The 15,815-nt window shown below is 46.3% G+C and overlaps 1 protein-coding gene across 3 annotated transcripts in view; it reads left to right on the top strand.

Annotated features, from left to right (window-relative positions):
- ncanb (neurocan b) overlaps positions 1 to 15,815 on the top strand; it is a 136,226-nt gene that overhangs the window by 82,645 nt on the left and 37,766 nt on the right. For all 3 annotated transcript variants that reach the window (XM_064331757.1, XM_064331759.1, XM_064331758.1), the window contains one exon: positions 4,744 to 6,006. In XM_064331757.1, the coding sequence (XP_064187827.1) occupies positions 4,744 to 6,006 (1,263 nt within the window). The remainder of the gene's footprint in view (positions 1 to 4,743; positions 6,007 to 15,815) is intronic.

Genomic DNA, 15,815 nt, shown 5'->3' with positions numbered 1-15,815 from the left:
GAGCTGCTGATGGCGAGACCGAAGATGAAAAGAAGAGGAACATTCTTTTGAAGCTGTTTTTGCTGGAAAGCCCGTTCTGTAGACGTCCTCTTTTAAGCGGACGTCACTTGACGGAGAGGCATTACTGAGTGCCGTCAGCTGCTTCGCGCGTCTCGTGGAGACCGCGCCGTGATTTTCTGTCGTCGGGTTTTTTTTGTTTTTACTGGAATGAAGCATCGGAGCCCTTGAAAAGAATTGCGCGCTAGCTGTGAATCAGTACACCTGGACAGCTCGCAGGAAATGCGGGTGCATACCTTTCCTTTAAACCTTTTCCCACCGTTTTTAACATATCAGTACCGGCGTGTTGTAGATGTGTGTCAAATGCAGACTCGCTCATTGCTCCATGACATGTACCCATGCTTTATGTTTTGCAGGCCTTGTCATAAAGTTGTTTTTTTTTTCAGTTTATTTCATAAATCTTATCTCTACAGTGCTGCTGGTTTTGCAGTCCAGTACGTCCCATGGGAGAGTCTCAAAAGCCTTATGCTTTCTAACATCTGGTGTCCTGCCAATAGAGTTACCATGCCCCAACCAACCCTAGACCCGTCATGTACACATCCTACCTGCTCCGTCATATCCCACACATTTGGAAAGCTTACAGTGGCCTTATTTTTTTTAAACTTATTTTTGGCATCTTCAACAGCCAAAATAAATAAAAATGAATACAAAGACCAATCCACAAAGTACAATTCACCTGCATCTCTTTTTAAAGCTGTGAATCTGTTCACCTCACGAACACTGAAGCTTTAAACTTAGGGACAGGCTTTTTAACCACCAGGTTATGAACTCAATGTGTTTGCAGCCATTCATGGCAGCCGACAGGCCTTTTGATGTCCAGCCCACCGCTGAATGTGTTTATATGTGGCTAACACAACGCCGTTTTCAGAACAATTAGCAGGCAAGGCCCAGTTCTGAAAATATCTGCAATATTTGCCATTATAAAGATGAACGATGAGCCTTTTTCCTCAAAACTGCCCCTGAAATGACCCTGTGTCCTATAAACAGCAAACACTAATTAATCACTGTGATGACTGGTGGCAGCCCACATACTGAAGTTTACTTCGGACCTACTTCCATGAGGAAGTTCACAAACATATGTTTATGTCATTAAAATACACCATTTCTATATGCTGAGTTGTACAGTAAAAATCCAAGGAACCTTTTTGTTTTCTGGTGAAAACCTGACTACATTAGGTTGAGAAGTTAAAGTTTTCTAGCCGACTAGGACGTAGCCAGTCTGTATCTGGATAAAACCTGAGCTATATTGGGGTTATCCTAGTCCGTGTATGTCGGAACATCTCTCAACCTAGATTTCCACCCCCCTAGATGTCTAGACTCCGCTTTTGCTCGCTGGAAACACACCCTGGATCACTATTTATAAAGCATCTCAGCATGGGAGAGCCGGTTTCCCCGGTTCATATCATATCCTTATTTATCATGTGCAAAACCGGTCCTATATCAGCATTCTGGTTTTATGAATATAGCCCCAGTAGGTTGTGTGTTACCGGCAGTCATCAGGTAGGCGGCACCTGTTCTCCCATTCAGGCTAGTTTGTCAATTAATTTTCAACAATATTGGCACAAAGTACTTCATGTAATGAGTGATAATAAAATATGTTACGGGATGTAATAAAAATTAAAATGAGCCTAGTCCCTTATTTAACAGTTGACTGTTCGAGGAACAGCTGGCAGCCTTGCTACATTTATTACTAATCACCATGTACACCCGTAGATGATGAAATACAGTTTTGGGCAATACTTTATATGGTTGGTTCTTCAAAAGCCCCATATAACTTGCTTAACGGTATGTAATTCTATAACAATAACCTTGAAAAAGTCACACACACCATAGGGCGATCTAAAGTTATTGACATAACTATTTATACATGTCTATCTTGTGCCTATGAAGCTATTATATGGCTCTTATGAAGAACCACTCCTGGAAAGTGTTACCAGTTTTGTAACCTTATATATATATATACCCATACACTTCATGACCAAAGAACTCGAAGAGCTTTACTGGCCTGCGCAGAGCCCTGACCTCAACCCAATCCAGCACCTTTGGGATCAATTGGAAAGCCAGCTGCAAGCCAAGCCTAATCGCCCTATCAGTGCCCAACCTCGCTAATGCTCTTCTGGATGAATGGAAGCAGATCCCTGCAGCAATGCTCCAACATGTAATATAAAGCCTTACCAGAAGAGTGACGGTTGTTATAGCAGCAAAGCGTGGACCAACTCCATATCAATGCCCATAATTTTGGGTGAGATGTTGGATGTAAGGTGTCCACATACTTTTGGCTATGTTGTGTATATGTATATGCATATATCTGGGTTTGTTTAGTCAGGTCCAAACTTAAACATAAACATAAGCTTAATACAATTATTCAGCAAAATAAAAAAGTGCTTTGAAATAAAGAAGCTGAAGTACTATTTTTCCTGCATTATCTGCAGTATTTTTGAGTAAAATTTATGAGCTGTTTCTTCAGAATTCCCTAAGCTGTGTTTTTTCAAATGCTATCAGAACCATAGATACAGCATGCACACAGTATTTTCAGGATTTTAGATGTTTGCTTAGCACTGTTAAAAATAAGCTGTTCCTCTTTCCAAGAGATTATTTAGTGGAATTTTGCCTAAAGATCCAAATCTGCATATTAGCTCTTGTATGGAACTGAGCAGTTGTGCACTGAATACTTATGGAGGTAGCTAAATACTTCTCCTGATTCTTAATCATAATAATAGTTCATTTTATGGTTCTGAAATATGCTGCTGACTTGGTGCTTCATTAAAGTTTTCTTATTGTGTGGCCAACTATATTTAATATGAAAATGTTTAAACATGTTGGATTACGATGTAGTTATGAATGCTTAATACATTATTAACAAGCCTCATGGGGCAAAAACTGCATTGTTAGTTTGGACTTTGTCAGAAATGTACACAGTATAAGTTGAAGACAATAACGACAATAGATTACTGATTTGTTGGGAAATTGATATTTTATTAACTGTTGATCATACCATGGCCAATTATGGACTGAAATAGTTTTAAACGCTTTAACGTTAGCTGTTCTTAACCAAGCTTGCCTGTTACTGTGAATTCAGACTACGAAAGTGCAAACCGCGCCCATCTGGCACTCCAGGCAGGCTCAGTCAGGCCTCAGAATATTTGAAAAGATTTCAGTAGTATCAGAGACAGATTTAAGAAACTTAATCTGTAGATTCAAAGAGTAATGCTCTGCTATTCCTAGTCCGTCACATACAATCACTGTGCATTTAGAGGATATCTTGTAATCACAAGAAAGCAACTTTTGTTTGGTCGAGATCATGAAAGTTGTGATCTCAAGATAATGGGACCAAAAAAATAAATAGCGCATGACCTCTATGGCTGAACCATCACCAATGAGATAACAATGGTAAAAGCCAGGTTTTAACAGTGATGGGAGAATAAGGATTCATGTAACTAAAAAATGCTAGGAGACATTATATGCTTACTAATTTGGGCCAATCATTGTGTTTTGGTGTGAAGCAACATTTGGTTTAATTCAAATGCAGCGGTGATTGACAGTAAACTGTAGCTCAATCCATTTTGGGGGTCATGAAGGCTCACTCCCATCACAAGTTAAGCAGTCAAGCCTGCACAGTCTGTGTGACCAAATATTTAATCAGTCGCACTGAATACATTCTTACTGTCTGTGTCTTTTTTTTGTCCTTTTTCAGCCAAGTAGCATAACCATCAGTATGCATGTGGCACTGAAGGAGTTAAGTTTGCATAGTGAATGGTAATAGGGTAATTACACAGGCTGTGGTTTCGATGTACATTAAACTTAGCCATAAAATACCCACAGGAGCCCGGGAAGCAACAGCATAGTGTTGAATAATTTAATACTGATTTAATATTTAATATTTATGTACATATTTGTATGTATTTACTGAGCAACAATTTGTCTTGCGTCTCCCAAAACAGCTTCCTCCCTTTCCGAGTTACCCAGCATGCCTCCAGTCTATTCCGCAAACTATAGCCCAGCTGCCTGACACAGGAAGCTCGCTGAAAACAACGAACCCAGCCACGCTCTACCATTACAGGCATTTTGCTGTTGCGCGTACTGGATCGCGTCGAAGCAAATCGGCAGTGCATTTGTTATTTTTATGCTCGTAGACTCTCATAAAAGCATTCTCTCTGTTCTTTCCGCATTTGGAAAATGAGAGCAGTGGAGATTGACAGGTGAGCGCGTTAGATTGCGGCGGACACAGCTTCCCATTGTCTGAGGCCTCGGCTGCGGGAATGCCCTGATGAGAAGCGGGAGTCTCGTTATTGGAATGGCAATGAGCATGAATTATTTAACGCGGGTTTAGCGCGAATTACAGTGAACTGTTGCAGCGAATTTGAATTTGCTTTGAGCATGCAAATAAATAACGAGCTTTCCTGGGGCCTGAAAAAGAAAACACTGCCTATTATTCCCATCTCTTCATTTGTAAAAAGAAGAAAAAATAACAAAGTATATACATGCATTAAGCAGTTTAAATTTGAGCAAAAAATGGGTTGACAGGTAAATGCTTGAATAAGTGTATCAGCCGAATGCATTAAAAATATAATGACTGCGGCACTGGAGGTGGCGTGGCATGTGTTTTGATTGCTAATTTAACGTGCTTTTAATTAAAGCCATCTCGCTCGCTCGCTAAGTTAATCACAGTCTGTTGTCCCCCTGCAGGATTAATTGCGTCGGGACGTACAGAGATGGCGAATCCCACCGTAGCTGGTAATGAATCATCAGGTTCCTCGGGTGCCAGGATTGTGCCAGTTTCACCCCCGGCGCCAGGCAGCCAGGACGAATGGGCGCTGGGGCCCGTGAAGGGGCCCGAGCTCGGTTCGGCCCGTACCGCGGGGGAGCGCGCGGCCGCCTCGCGGGGCGCGCAGGGGAGCGAGCCCGGGGCAGGGGCCGGCGGCGCGAGCGGCGGCTCCCGGGCCTCCTACCCCCCGCTGGACGGCGCGGCGGACACGTCGGGAGAACCGCCGGCTCTCATGGAGGAGCTCTCTGCGCGCGGCGGCCCAGCGCGGGGCCACCCCAAGGCCGCGGAGGCCAAGGCCGGCGCCGTGGAGCTCCTGCTGGTGCCGGAGAACTACTCCGGGGAGGGGAGGGACCAAGAGGAGGGCCGCAGCTACCCGCCCCCCAAAGGGTCCCCTTCGGACGGGCCGTCCGAAAGGTCGGCCCCGGAGGTGGAGAAAGAGGCGGAGGGCAGCGGGGGGCGGGACCCTCTGGGCAGGCTGAGCTCTGGCGCTCGGGGTGGCGGCTCGTCCTTCTCCTCAAAAGATCCCGTCGGCGGCAGACCCGCGGCCGACCGCGCGCCGGAGCAGCTCAGCACTGTCAGGCAGTGGCAGCTGGAGGACCGGCCCACCACGCCGCCAGGCGGGGGCGCTGTCCCGGCGCAGTCGGGGCGAAACGCCGTCGAGGCCAGAGGCCAAATCCTCTACGCCCGCCGCCCCGCTGGCAAACTGGGCCAGGACCGGTACCTGGCACCCGTAGCTGGCACCCGCCAACCAGATGTGGGCACCACACCCAGCGCGTGGCTCAACTCAGGGGCAGCCCTTCCTATAGAGCCGCTGTCCACCGCCCAAACCTCAACGGCGGACTCGGCGAAGGAAGGGGAGTCTGTGAGGAAGAGTCCGGTCCAGCCGGCCGGTCTTCCTTCAGACAACGACATCGAGTCCACGGAGGAGTGCGCCATTTCCATCTCCTGGCTGCCCGTAGAGAGAGCCGGGCCCCCGGGCACGGTCGAGCCAGCGCAGTACGGCTCGGACGCGTCCCTGACGCGCGGGGGATCCCAGGCCAGCTCCGTCTCAGCACGCCCGACGCTGCAGGCCTCGGGCCCTGGGGAAGCAGCGCAAGGGGGCGGGTCCAGATCGACCGTGCCCCAGTCCTCCAGTGTCCCAGGGGGCCGAGGCACCGGGAGCAATGGCACCCTCAACTCTGGAGGTAGGTTTCCCATGGTTTACCGCGAGCCCAATCGAGCATATTTACGGTTGTCTTTTTTGCAGTTTGACTGAGATGCAGAGTGTTTTTGAACCCTGCGGTCGTCTTTTGACCAGCATTACCTTTTTAGGTGCTTTTGTCCACAGCAGTGTTTCCCTGCAAAGGTGCAGGCCTTTGAGTTTCATTGAGTTTCAAAGCTGCTTGCACATTATCCCGTGTGGATGCTCTCTTTTCCTCCAGCAGAACAAATGTCTGTAAACAACAGGGGCTCCAAGCTCCGGGAACAGCCCAGAAGATTGCGCTCTAATTATAGGGTCAGGGGTAACGCAATTAAGGAAGCACTAAAAAGTAAATATCTCGGGTGCCGAACAAATCGATGTTGACAGGGACCGAGAGAAATGCGTCGTAATTGACTTCAGACACTCCGCCGCCTCCTCTTTGTTCGCATGCAGACTGGAGCAGCAAACGCGCGCTCAGCCCCTCCTTGTTTAAATTGATTCCGCGGGATGGATGCAGGTTTGAGAGCCTCTTGCATGTCTGTGCCTTTGTCTGTCTGGAGGTATGTTTAATTAAGGTGCCGATGTCTTTGTCTGGTTAAAGAATAAAGAAACAGGCTCCCCCTGTAAAGGCATCTTCTGTCTATTGACTTTAAGCATCAAACGGCGAGGTTTCTCAGAAGACATCCCGAGGCACTCTTGCGCTGTGTTGCTCTTACATGGTTTTGCATTTGCTCCTACATAAAATGTCAGTGCCATTGCGACAGCTAGTCCATTGCAAGAACTCAATTCTAAAGCAGGCTTGAAATGTTAGAATGCATTAGGTTATAAAGTGCCTGTTTTATTATTTATTTTGTGTCTCCATTACTTGTAATATTCCAGAACTGGGCTGTTTCGCCTTTCTAGAAACCAAGCCTGAGCAGACGCCTTCCTTGAAGGATGTGTTTTATTGATACCGCCGTATCGCCTTAACCTGGGGCAAAAGGTTAAAGATGGTAACGTGTCACATTTGTCCAAAATTGTCCAAATTAGAGAAAAAGGCCTGCCATCCGAAGCTCGTGGTCTAGTCTGCCTGGAAGTGGCCAGCAATGCGAAATCACCTCAGACCTGCCAGGAAAAATTTAAATTCAGTGGTATGAGGAAATACAGGATCACAGTACGCTGATCTCATCCCTGTAGTGTGAAGATCATGCTATGGCGGCATATGGTTTTTTATCAAACGCTTTCTACCCGACTGCATCTGTAGGAGGGTGAAATCGCACCAGTTTTCCTTAATAAAAACTCCACTATGCCACCTCTTGAAAAGAATTGGCTGGAGAGCTGTAAGACTAGAGGCTGTGTAAATGATCTTTCACGTGTCCTACCTTCTTCTGCGCATCGAAATGTTTCCTGTTTGCCATTTGACACAATTTGGCGCTATCTTGGGCTTGCGCTGACGATGAGGTTTTTCAGTGCACAGCGTCGATGTCACTGATCCTTAGCTTCCTGTCTGCTTCCTGGAAGCTGCCAATCACTCTATTTGTCCTCTTTTCTTTAGAAATTTGAATTGACTAAAATATGGGCGCATCGATTTTACTGCACAGTTAGAAAAAAGTGTTTCTAAAAGTGGGTGCTACACATAGTCAGTGGTTGAGTTTATTTCCCCTTTTCTCTGTAAATCGTTTTGTGGGAATGAGATGAAATGTGCTTATAGTTCATATGCATTAGACTTTTGACGACATCGGATCGCGTTATGCACCGATGTGGCCGTAATAGTATAACAAAAAGCCTTGATTATTTATCTGACTGTCTGTTCGAACGTGTAATTGCTATTATCAGAAATCCAGTAGGACCAATCAAGTGTGAAGTGCAGCAGCTGACGCGCTACTTCTGTAATGAGACGTTTGTCACTCGTGCTCATCCAATATTCTCCACTGCAAGACTTCACAGATTCGATTGCCGCAATAAAGGTATGTATATTTAGTGAAAGTTTTTAATTAAATGCGTTTATACGACCACTATGTTCATCAATCCTCATTATCAAGCAGGCGAGCTAGCTAACATATTTGGTTCACTTTAGCTAGCTAGCTGGCTAGCAAGCCTTTATGAAGTGGCAGTGAGCACATAAGCAGCATAGGATCTAGAAGACATTGCTGTATTCTCAAATAAATAACCAGACAAAATAAAATGGTGATTGAATGCATCACACATTTGTTTTTTTATCTGAGATAATATTAGCTACCATATGATGCTGTGTCAATAGCCAACGCGTTATTGCAAGCGAGTGTGTCATCTAGTCACGCGTCATCGTAGCAAGCTAACCAGACAGTAAAAACGCCGATAAAACACTTCTAACGTGGATCATTTTAAGCCATGTTATCTAGCTTTGTCGTGATAACATGAGAGAAGGATTGCTGTTGGAGAAGTGAATCAACCAACAGTTAGCGTGGGTAACCTGCACAAAGCGCACTGTAGTTTTTTTCACGTATTTCATCCAGTCAATTTAATTTCATCTAACGTTACATTTGATTCACTCATTAGCTCCGCTAGATAATGTCTTACTCTTTGAGATCATGTAGTAGAAATAAAATAATAAAATATAATTCATTTAACTTACTGAGAATATAATAAGAAATAATGAGGCTGTGTCAATAGCTAATGCGTTATTGCGAGCGAGTGTGTCATCTAGTCACGCGTAAGAGCGCACTGTAGTTATTTTCACCACCGAATTCTTATGGACAGGGAAGCTCGCTAGATAAAGTCTTACTCTTTGAGATCATGTAGTAGGAATAAAATAAGAAAATATAATTAATTTACTGAGAATAGATACTAAGAAATAATAATAACAAATTAATAACGACAACAACAATAATTATAATATTCATAAAAATACATGTTTGAAACTGGAAAACTGATTTTTTTAAATAAATTTTTTATAGATGACTGGAAAAGAAAGGAGTAAAAGCAAGGTGTGGAGTTATTTTGATTTCACACACTTAAAGATGGTGTTAATATATATATTTAGCCTAATTTAATATTTTAATATCATACTTTTTTTATCTAAAACGTTCTTTGTGTGTTTATTTTTATTTTTATTTGTTTGCTTGTAAGTTAAATGTTCTTAAATATAGAAACTTTAATAGAATAGTTTTTCAAATTGATTTGAAAATGTTGCACTTTTTGACAAAAATATCGGTCAAAACATCGGTAATCGGTGGGCTAGGACTCTCCAAAATCGGGATCGGCATCGGACCCAAAAATCTGGCATTGGTCGGGCTCTAATATAAATACAGCCTCTGGTTATCTTTATCATTTTAATTAGCCTACAGAAAACATATATTTTCTCTTTGTTCTTTTATATGCAAAATAAAGCATTGTTTATGTTCATTCGAAATGAGCATATATTAGGGTATGCACTCCAAACATGTAGCAACATTTATATTTGGCATCTATCCAGTTAAAATTTTTACAAGTCAAATTAATAGGCTTTTATATTATGGGCTATTTCTCCACATTATATTATGTTATATATTATGCTATAACCTTTTGTGGTGCTAATAAGTGATTTTAAGTGATGTGCAGTTAATTGCTCCCTACTGGTTAGTCGTGCTGTAAATATTTATATTTTAATTATAAGTTTCAGCAATGCAAATGCATCTCTGCACACACACGCAGATACACAGGCACACACACACACACCCACATCAATTATACAGTTCTAGTAAAGAGAACATGAGGGCACTTATCAAAGAATGTACAATGTTAAGAATGTACAAATCAAAGAATTCCTTTGTATTTGCCTGAAATAGATTTTCTGAAACATAAGTATTGCAGTTGGAAACAAAAACAAAAAATAAGATTGATGCCTGTCAGATATCAGTATAGACCCAGAAAACCTGTGCACCCTAAGGCTGGTGGTTATTCATTACGTTCATAGAGAGAGAGGGGGGGAGAGGGAGAGAGAGAGAGAGAGAGAGAGAGCAAGAGTGTGAGAGAGAGAGAGAGCAAGAGTGTGTGAGAGAGAGAGAGAGAGAGGGATGGAGAGAGAGGGAGGGAGGGATATCATCTCTAGGTATGAACCTTTGCATGACACCAAAATAGCTTCAATGGCTTGTTTTTATCCTGCGCTCCCATTTTCAAACCTGGTTTGAAATGGCTGCAGCCATTTCCATTTCAGTTATTCTGCAGCCCTCTAACAGACTATCAAAATGCAGTGGCGCAATACAGTGAGCAATTTTGGCTTCGCACACCACAACACATTCTGTGGATCGGTTGGCGGTAATGTACATAGCATACTGTACGACATGCCAAACCTCTAAAAAATAAAGGGAGATTGCCAATTTTCTTAACTGGATTCCATGGCATATTTCCTCAAAGCCAATAATCCAGCAGCAAGACAGCTAGATCCTGCAAACTTCTTTCGGTCTGTCGTTTGCTGCTGTATCATTCAACTCTGAGAAAGTTAATCGCACGAAAGAGCGGACACAACAGAATGAAGTACCCCGCTGCGTCTCGACTGGTCCGGATCGCTGTGCACTCCCCTCCATGTGCGCCGATGTTCAAAAGCACCGCTCTCCGCCGACAGACCAGGGGAGCGGAGGCAAACAGAGGAGTTAATAAAAGAAGCGCATGGTTTGAGCAGAGGGAGGGGAGAGTGTTTGCCTTCCCTTCTGAAGCCGGTGGACGTTTCATAAGCCTCTTTAATCAATGATCAGCTGCTGGAGACTCTGCTGCTGTGTGACTGTCCCCAGAGTCCTTTTAGACACCGCGGATCTCTTCTTTGAAAAACGTCCTTCCTCGCAGAAGCCAAAACAGCAGCATCGAGCCAGGAGCCCCTTCAGTTAGCCACGTAGCGCGCTGCAGTGAAATGAGACCCTGTGTCATCACTGTCTGCCCTCCCCCCATCACTCTCTGTGACGTGCAGTCCGGCAAACACGCGCATGAACAAACACACACACACAAACACACACACGCACATGCACACACATGCACGCACGCACACACAAACACATACTCCATACCAAATGTGTTCTACAGAGCATTAAAAAAAAAAAAAAAAACTAATTTTCTGTTTAGACAATGTACCCCAAAACAGCTGTAGGCAGGCTTTGGGTGGAACCAACTCTACAGAATGTTCCAGATATCTTTATAGGACCTCTGGGTGGGAATGAGAACTACCACTACCATTCCCCATGACAACAGTGCCATTGTTTCTCAGCCAATCATCCAACACACCCATTCTAACCCGGGGCATATTTTTTTGTGTGTTTGAATACATTTTTTGGATGATTAAATATGTAAATAAATAGGCCTCTTGCAGCCCTCTCACCGCTGATATTGAGCTCCATTGTTTATTGGCTGCGTTATTCTCCGCAAGGTAACACAGCTGGAAATTTATGCAACAATCACTCTATGGCCTCACTTTGATATGTGATAGGGCCAGGACCGTACAATATGTTGATTGCCAGACACTAAATTGTCAGTAGTAATCAGAAATTCCGTCTGTGGGGTGGGGGGGAGGGGGGGTAGGGGGTTGGCTAACAGGAAATGGAAGGCCTGTGAATTATTCTGTTCTTGGCAGAGCATCACAGCAGCCCCGAGATGGATAAAGGTTCCAAGAAAGCAATAACAAAACCGAGGCCGGTTCGGGGGGGAAGGGGGGGGCGATAATTCAGAGGGCGAAAGCGGGCGGCCGTATATTCCGGTCCCTGTTTGTGAGGGCCCGGTTCGTCTCCAGCCCTCGAAAGGACCTTGAGTTTGGTGGGTGTGCGGTGCGGTGTGCAGACGGCCTGTCTGCCCATCTCTCCCGCTATTGATTTTTCTGCTCCCTGCCCCTTATTGAGAGTCGTGCTCTTCCAGGTTTATTTCTCTCACAAATGCTTTTTATTAGTCCTCTGCTCATCATTATGTCTCCCCAGCCCAATAATGTTTATAAAGCCTGTTCTGCCCTGGTGTCACAGTGGCCTACAGTCATTGCACACCGCGGGCCTCTGGGCTGTGTAGCTCTGCAGGAAGGCTCTGCCTGTGAAGGCTCGCTCTGTCACATCCCAGTGAAACTACTGCCTGCGTGCCTTCATTTGAATCCTAATTATGAACCGCTTCCTGCATCCTTCTTAGCCTATCGCTGACCCCTGATCGTATTCCCCCTCCAATTCGCCGGCTCCGGTTTCTCCGTGAATGGAATGAGTTAAAATGGCGCCTAGGGGACGTGTGTTTGGTGGGGGCGTGTGATATGTAACATTACGGTGACTGCTGTGAGCGTTTGGCTTTTGTGTGACTGTAACCAAGGGAAAGGAGAGCTGCCAGATCTTAAGTGGAGTAAATGGGCTCTGCCTCTGTGCGGGAAGCAGCACTTGGGAGTTATTTGCATGGGGGTTGAGGAGAGATGGGGGGTGTTAGTCACACACTGAATCCCCGAAGCCTTCCTGTATAATTTCATACGGTGGAGCAGTTCCTTACAAATGCAAGTCATATATTTGGGATTCAGAAATGCGAGACAAGACATATATTTAAAATAGTCTCAGATACTCAGGATTCAGTATCTGAAAGGGTTCCCAGAAAATGAATGAAATAATAAAATGCTTTTCTCCTATGCCCGGTGTATAAATACATGTACAGAGATGCAGACATGCAGGCAATTACATTCGGCTATAAACATACGCCTTGTATTTGATACCTCGGCCCATATCTCAGTGACTTATGAACAATGGCGTCTTACAGCCATAACTGTGCTTATCTATCCCCCTACGCGCATAAACATCCAATAATGGCGTCCCGTTTTAATGACCGTCTTTGGCACGTCGTTTGAGGGCAACAGACCGTATGATTTCAGTCTCTGTTCCTCCCAGCGCAATGCAGATTTGCATACTGCTCAGGTAGTATTCTTCGCTGCACAATAGCAAGTGTTCTCCAGAGATTAAGCTTTATCTCAACGCTAACAGCGAGCCTTCATAATAAAAATGAACATTAGTAATATTTACGTTACAAAAAAGTGTAGCAATTATCTACAAAATCTTAAGAAATTACAATTTCAGCATTCGCTGCGTAAAACAAGCTGAAACCTCGAAACATCATTATTTTTGCTTGCTCGAAGCTGCTTTAGCCTTTCGGTGGATACGGATTGTGTGTCCTGCAGATCCAAGAATGCCGTAGGTGTGGGTGAAGATAATTAAAGTTCAAAATAAAAAGCTGCCGCAGCTGTGCTACAATCTTTTTCTTCTTCCCGGGCCTCTGAAACAGAACTTCCTGAGCACACACAGCTCAGTAGAGATGACGGCTACACAGAGAGAGAGTGGCCAGGCTCACCGGTGTGAACACTTCGGCCTCCGCCCCGCGCGCCCTCGCCCGCCGTACGGCTCCCGTCTTTTTGAAGCGCTTGACGGGACAGCCCTGCCGTCGCCAGGCCTTTTGGAACAACCTGTAAGCAGGCTCCATTTTGCGCCGGCTCTCACCGAGCGCAGCTCCGTTCCCCGTGGAAATCCCGGCGGGCGCCGGCAGAGCGTCCGGTCCCTCGCTCTAATTGGCCGCGTCTCTTTGCGGCCGCGTTCTGTGCGACCGGCCGCCGTTGGCAGCGGGGGGGCTTCAACCGCGAACGTTTCAAACGCCAATTTGATAAGAGCGTCTGGCGTGCGGCTTGCCATTTTCTCCTCCACCCACGGCGCTAAATTACTATTATGTTCCAATCTCTCCGGTGTGACAGGCTGCTGTTGGCTAGCGCGGTCCCCCTCATCAAGTTTATTCAGTGAAAATCAAAGCTTACACATGCCTCCTTCAGTTTCAGTAATGGTTTTGCCACAGCCCCACTGTTCCTGTTCCGTTTAGTCTGTGATTACTGTGGAAATGTTGTTTCGGAAGGAGGCGTAAGCTGTGCGGTGCTTTGAGTCCGTCGTGTTGTCTTTCTGCGCTTTTCATGCATTTTAAGATTTTTTTTTTTTTTTTCCCAAAATCCGCCTTTTTTTTATTGTTTCTCGTGGGGCTTCAGTAATCCTCGGTGAGGGGAGGGTCCCCTCCGCGTCCCCAGCGGGTTGATGTCTCACACATATAACGCGCTTAATATGAGCACGCTCTGCGTCTGATACGCTTAGCTGCTGCGACCCGGATTGAGGTGGGAACACAGTAATGAAGTGATTACTCCTACCTGCCTGGACAGGGGGATTTGGGCTTCCTATTGATGTGTGACTGAAGCGCTGAGTCCGCCTGAGACCGGAAAAAAAGGTGAAGAGGGGAAGCCGTGGCCGCTGTTAAATCTCTGCTCGGCGGGTTCGCCATTTTCGGTGGCCAGACATGCCAGTCTTCTTCAGTTGTAGTCCAGACAGAGTCCCTTCGCCTCCTGTTATTCTGCTTTTGAATCGATCCTGCACCAGGAATAATCTCCTCTCAGGTGGACTCAAGCTGCTCAGATAAAAAGTTGATGACTGAGCATTAGAGTTTTAAATGGAGACCAATTTATAAAGCTGCCAGGACAATGAGTAAGGAGCCGGTCTCATTTAAGACCCTTTTTTTCACGCAGTTATCAGCTTTGGGGCTTTGGGGGGGTGAGGGTGTGGGTGTGGGTGTGGGTGTGGGTGTGGGTGTGGTTGTGGGTGAGGGTGTGGGTGTGGGTGTGGGTGAGGGTGTGGGTGTGGGTGAGGGTGTGGGTGTGGGTGGGGTGTGGGGGTGGGTGGTGGGTGAGGGTGTGGGTGTGGGTGTGGGTGAGGGTGGGGTGGGTGGGGTGAGGGTGTGGGTGGGGGTGAGGGTGTGGGTGTGGGTGAGGGTGTGGGTGTGGGTGTGGGTGAGGGTGAGGGTGAGGGTGAGGGGTGTGGGTGAGGGTGCGGGGTGAGGGTGAGGGTGTGGGTGAGGGTGCGGGTGTGGGTGTGGGTGAGGGTGCGGGTGTGGGTGTGGGTGGTGCTTGCAGAGGCTGAAGGCTTGTGAAGGGCTGAGTTGAGGGGCAAATCAGGGTGAGCGTTTGTCTTTTTACCGCGTGCAGCCCCCTTGCCCGCCCGCCCGCCCGCCCGCCGCTCCCATTAGCGGAGCTGTCAGCGGAGCTCCGGATGCCCACGGCGGCGGAACGCTGGGGGCGGACCATCGCTCTTCTCGGCGCTCGCGGTCGCAGGCCTTCGCCGGAGACGGAGCGGGCAACGCGCTCCCCGTTTCGCATCGAAGCTCCTGACATTTATCACGCTGCGCGCCTCGCGTGCACCCCCTCAGTCTCCGCGTGTGCGCTGACACCGTCTCCCAGCGCGCTGGTGAAACTGCCGGCGCACCGGCGGTGGTGCCGGTGCTTTTCCAGCACTGAGAACATTCAGCGGCGGAAAGAACAGTCAAGTTTTTTTTTTAATATCATATTCAAAATAATGAGGTAGCGAGGGTTATGGCTGAGAGGGTGGCGGTCAGGATCAGGCAGTTTGTTTCATCTTAATGCTAATGGTGCAAGTGCTGGCATAACACTGCTGCAGATCTTTCACACCAGCCTCGCTCTTTGGTCTCTGGAACGGGATTATGATTTCACTTCATGCCACCCTGCCATCTGTTCCTCTGTCCCTGTGTGTATGTCTGTGTGTGTGTGTGTGTATATGTGTGCAGTATGCATGGCTGTATGCGTGTTTGTATGTAGGGGTGTGTGTGTGCGTGTATGTGTATGTATGTGTGTATGTGTATGTATGTGTGTATGTGCATGTATCTGTATCTGCATGTATGTGTGAGTGTGCACATGTGTGTGTATATGTATTTGTGTGCGCGCGCGTGAGCATGTGTGTATGTGTGTGTGTGTGTGTGCACGTGTGTGTGTGTGTGTGTGCATGTAATTGTGTGTGTGTGTGTGTGTGTGTGTGTGTGTGTGTGCACGTAATTGTGTGTGTG

This window comes from Anguilla rostrata, chromosome 4 (assembly GCF_018555375.3).
Source record: "Anguilla rostrata isolate EN2019 chromosome 4, ASM1855537v3, whole genome shotgun sequence".
NCBI lineage: Eukaryota > Metazoa > Chordata > Actinopteri > Anguilliformes > Anguillidae > Anguilla > Anguilla rostrata.
The sequence above is the reverse complement of the archived record's forward strand: the minus strand, read 5'-3'. Positions and strand labels throughout refer to the sequence as shown.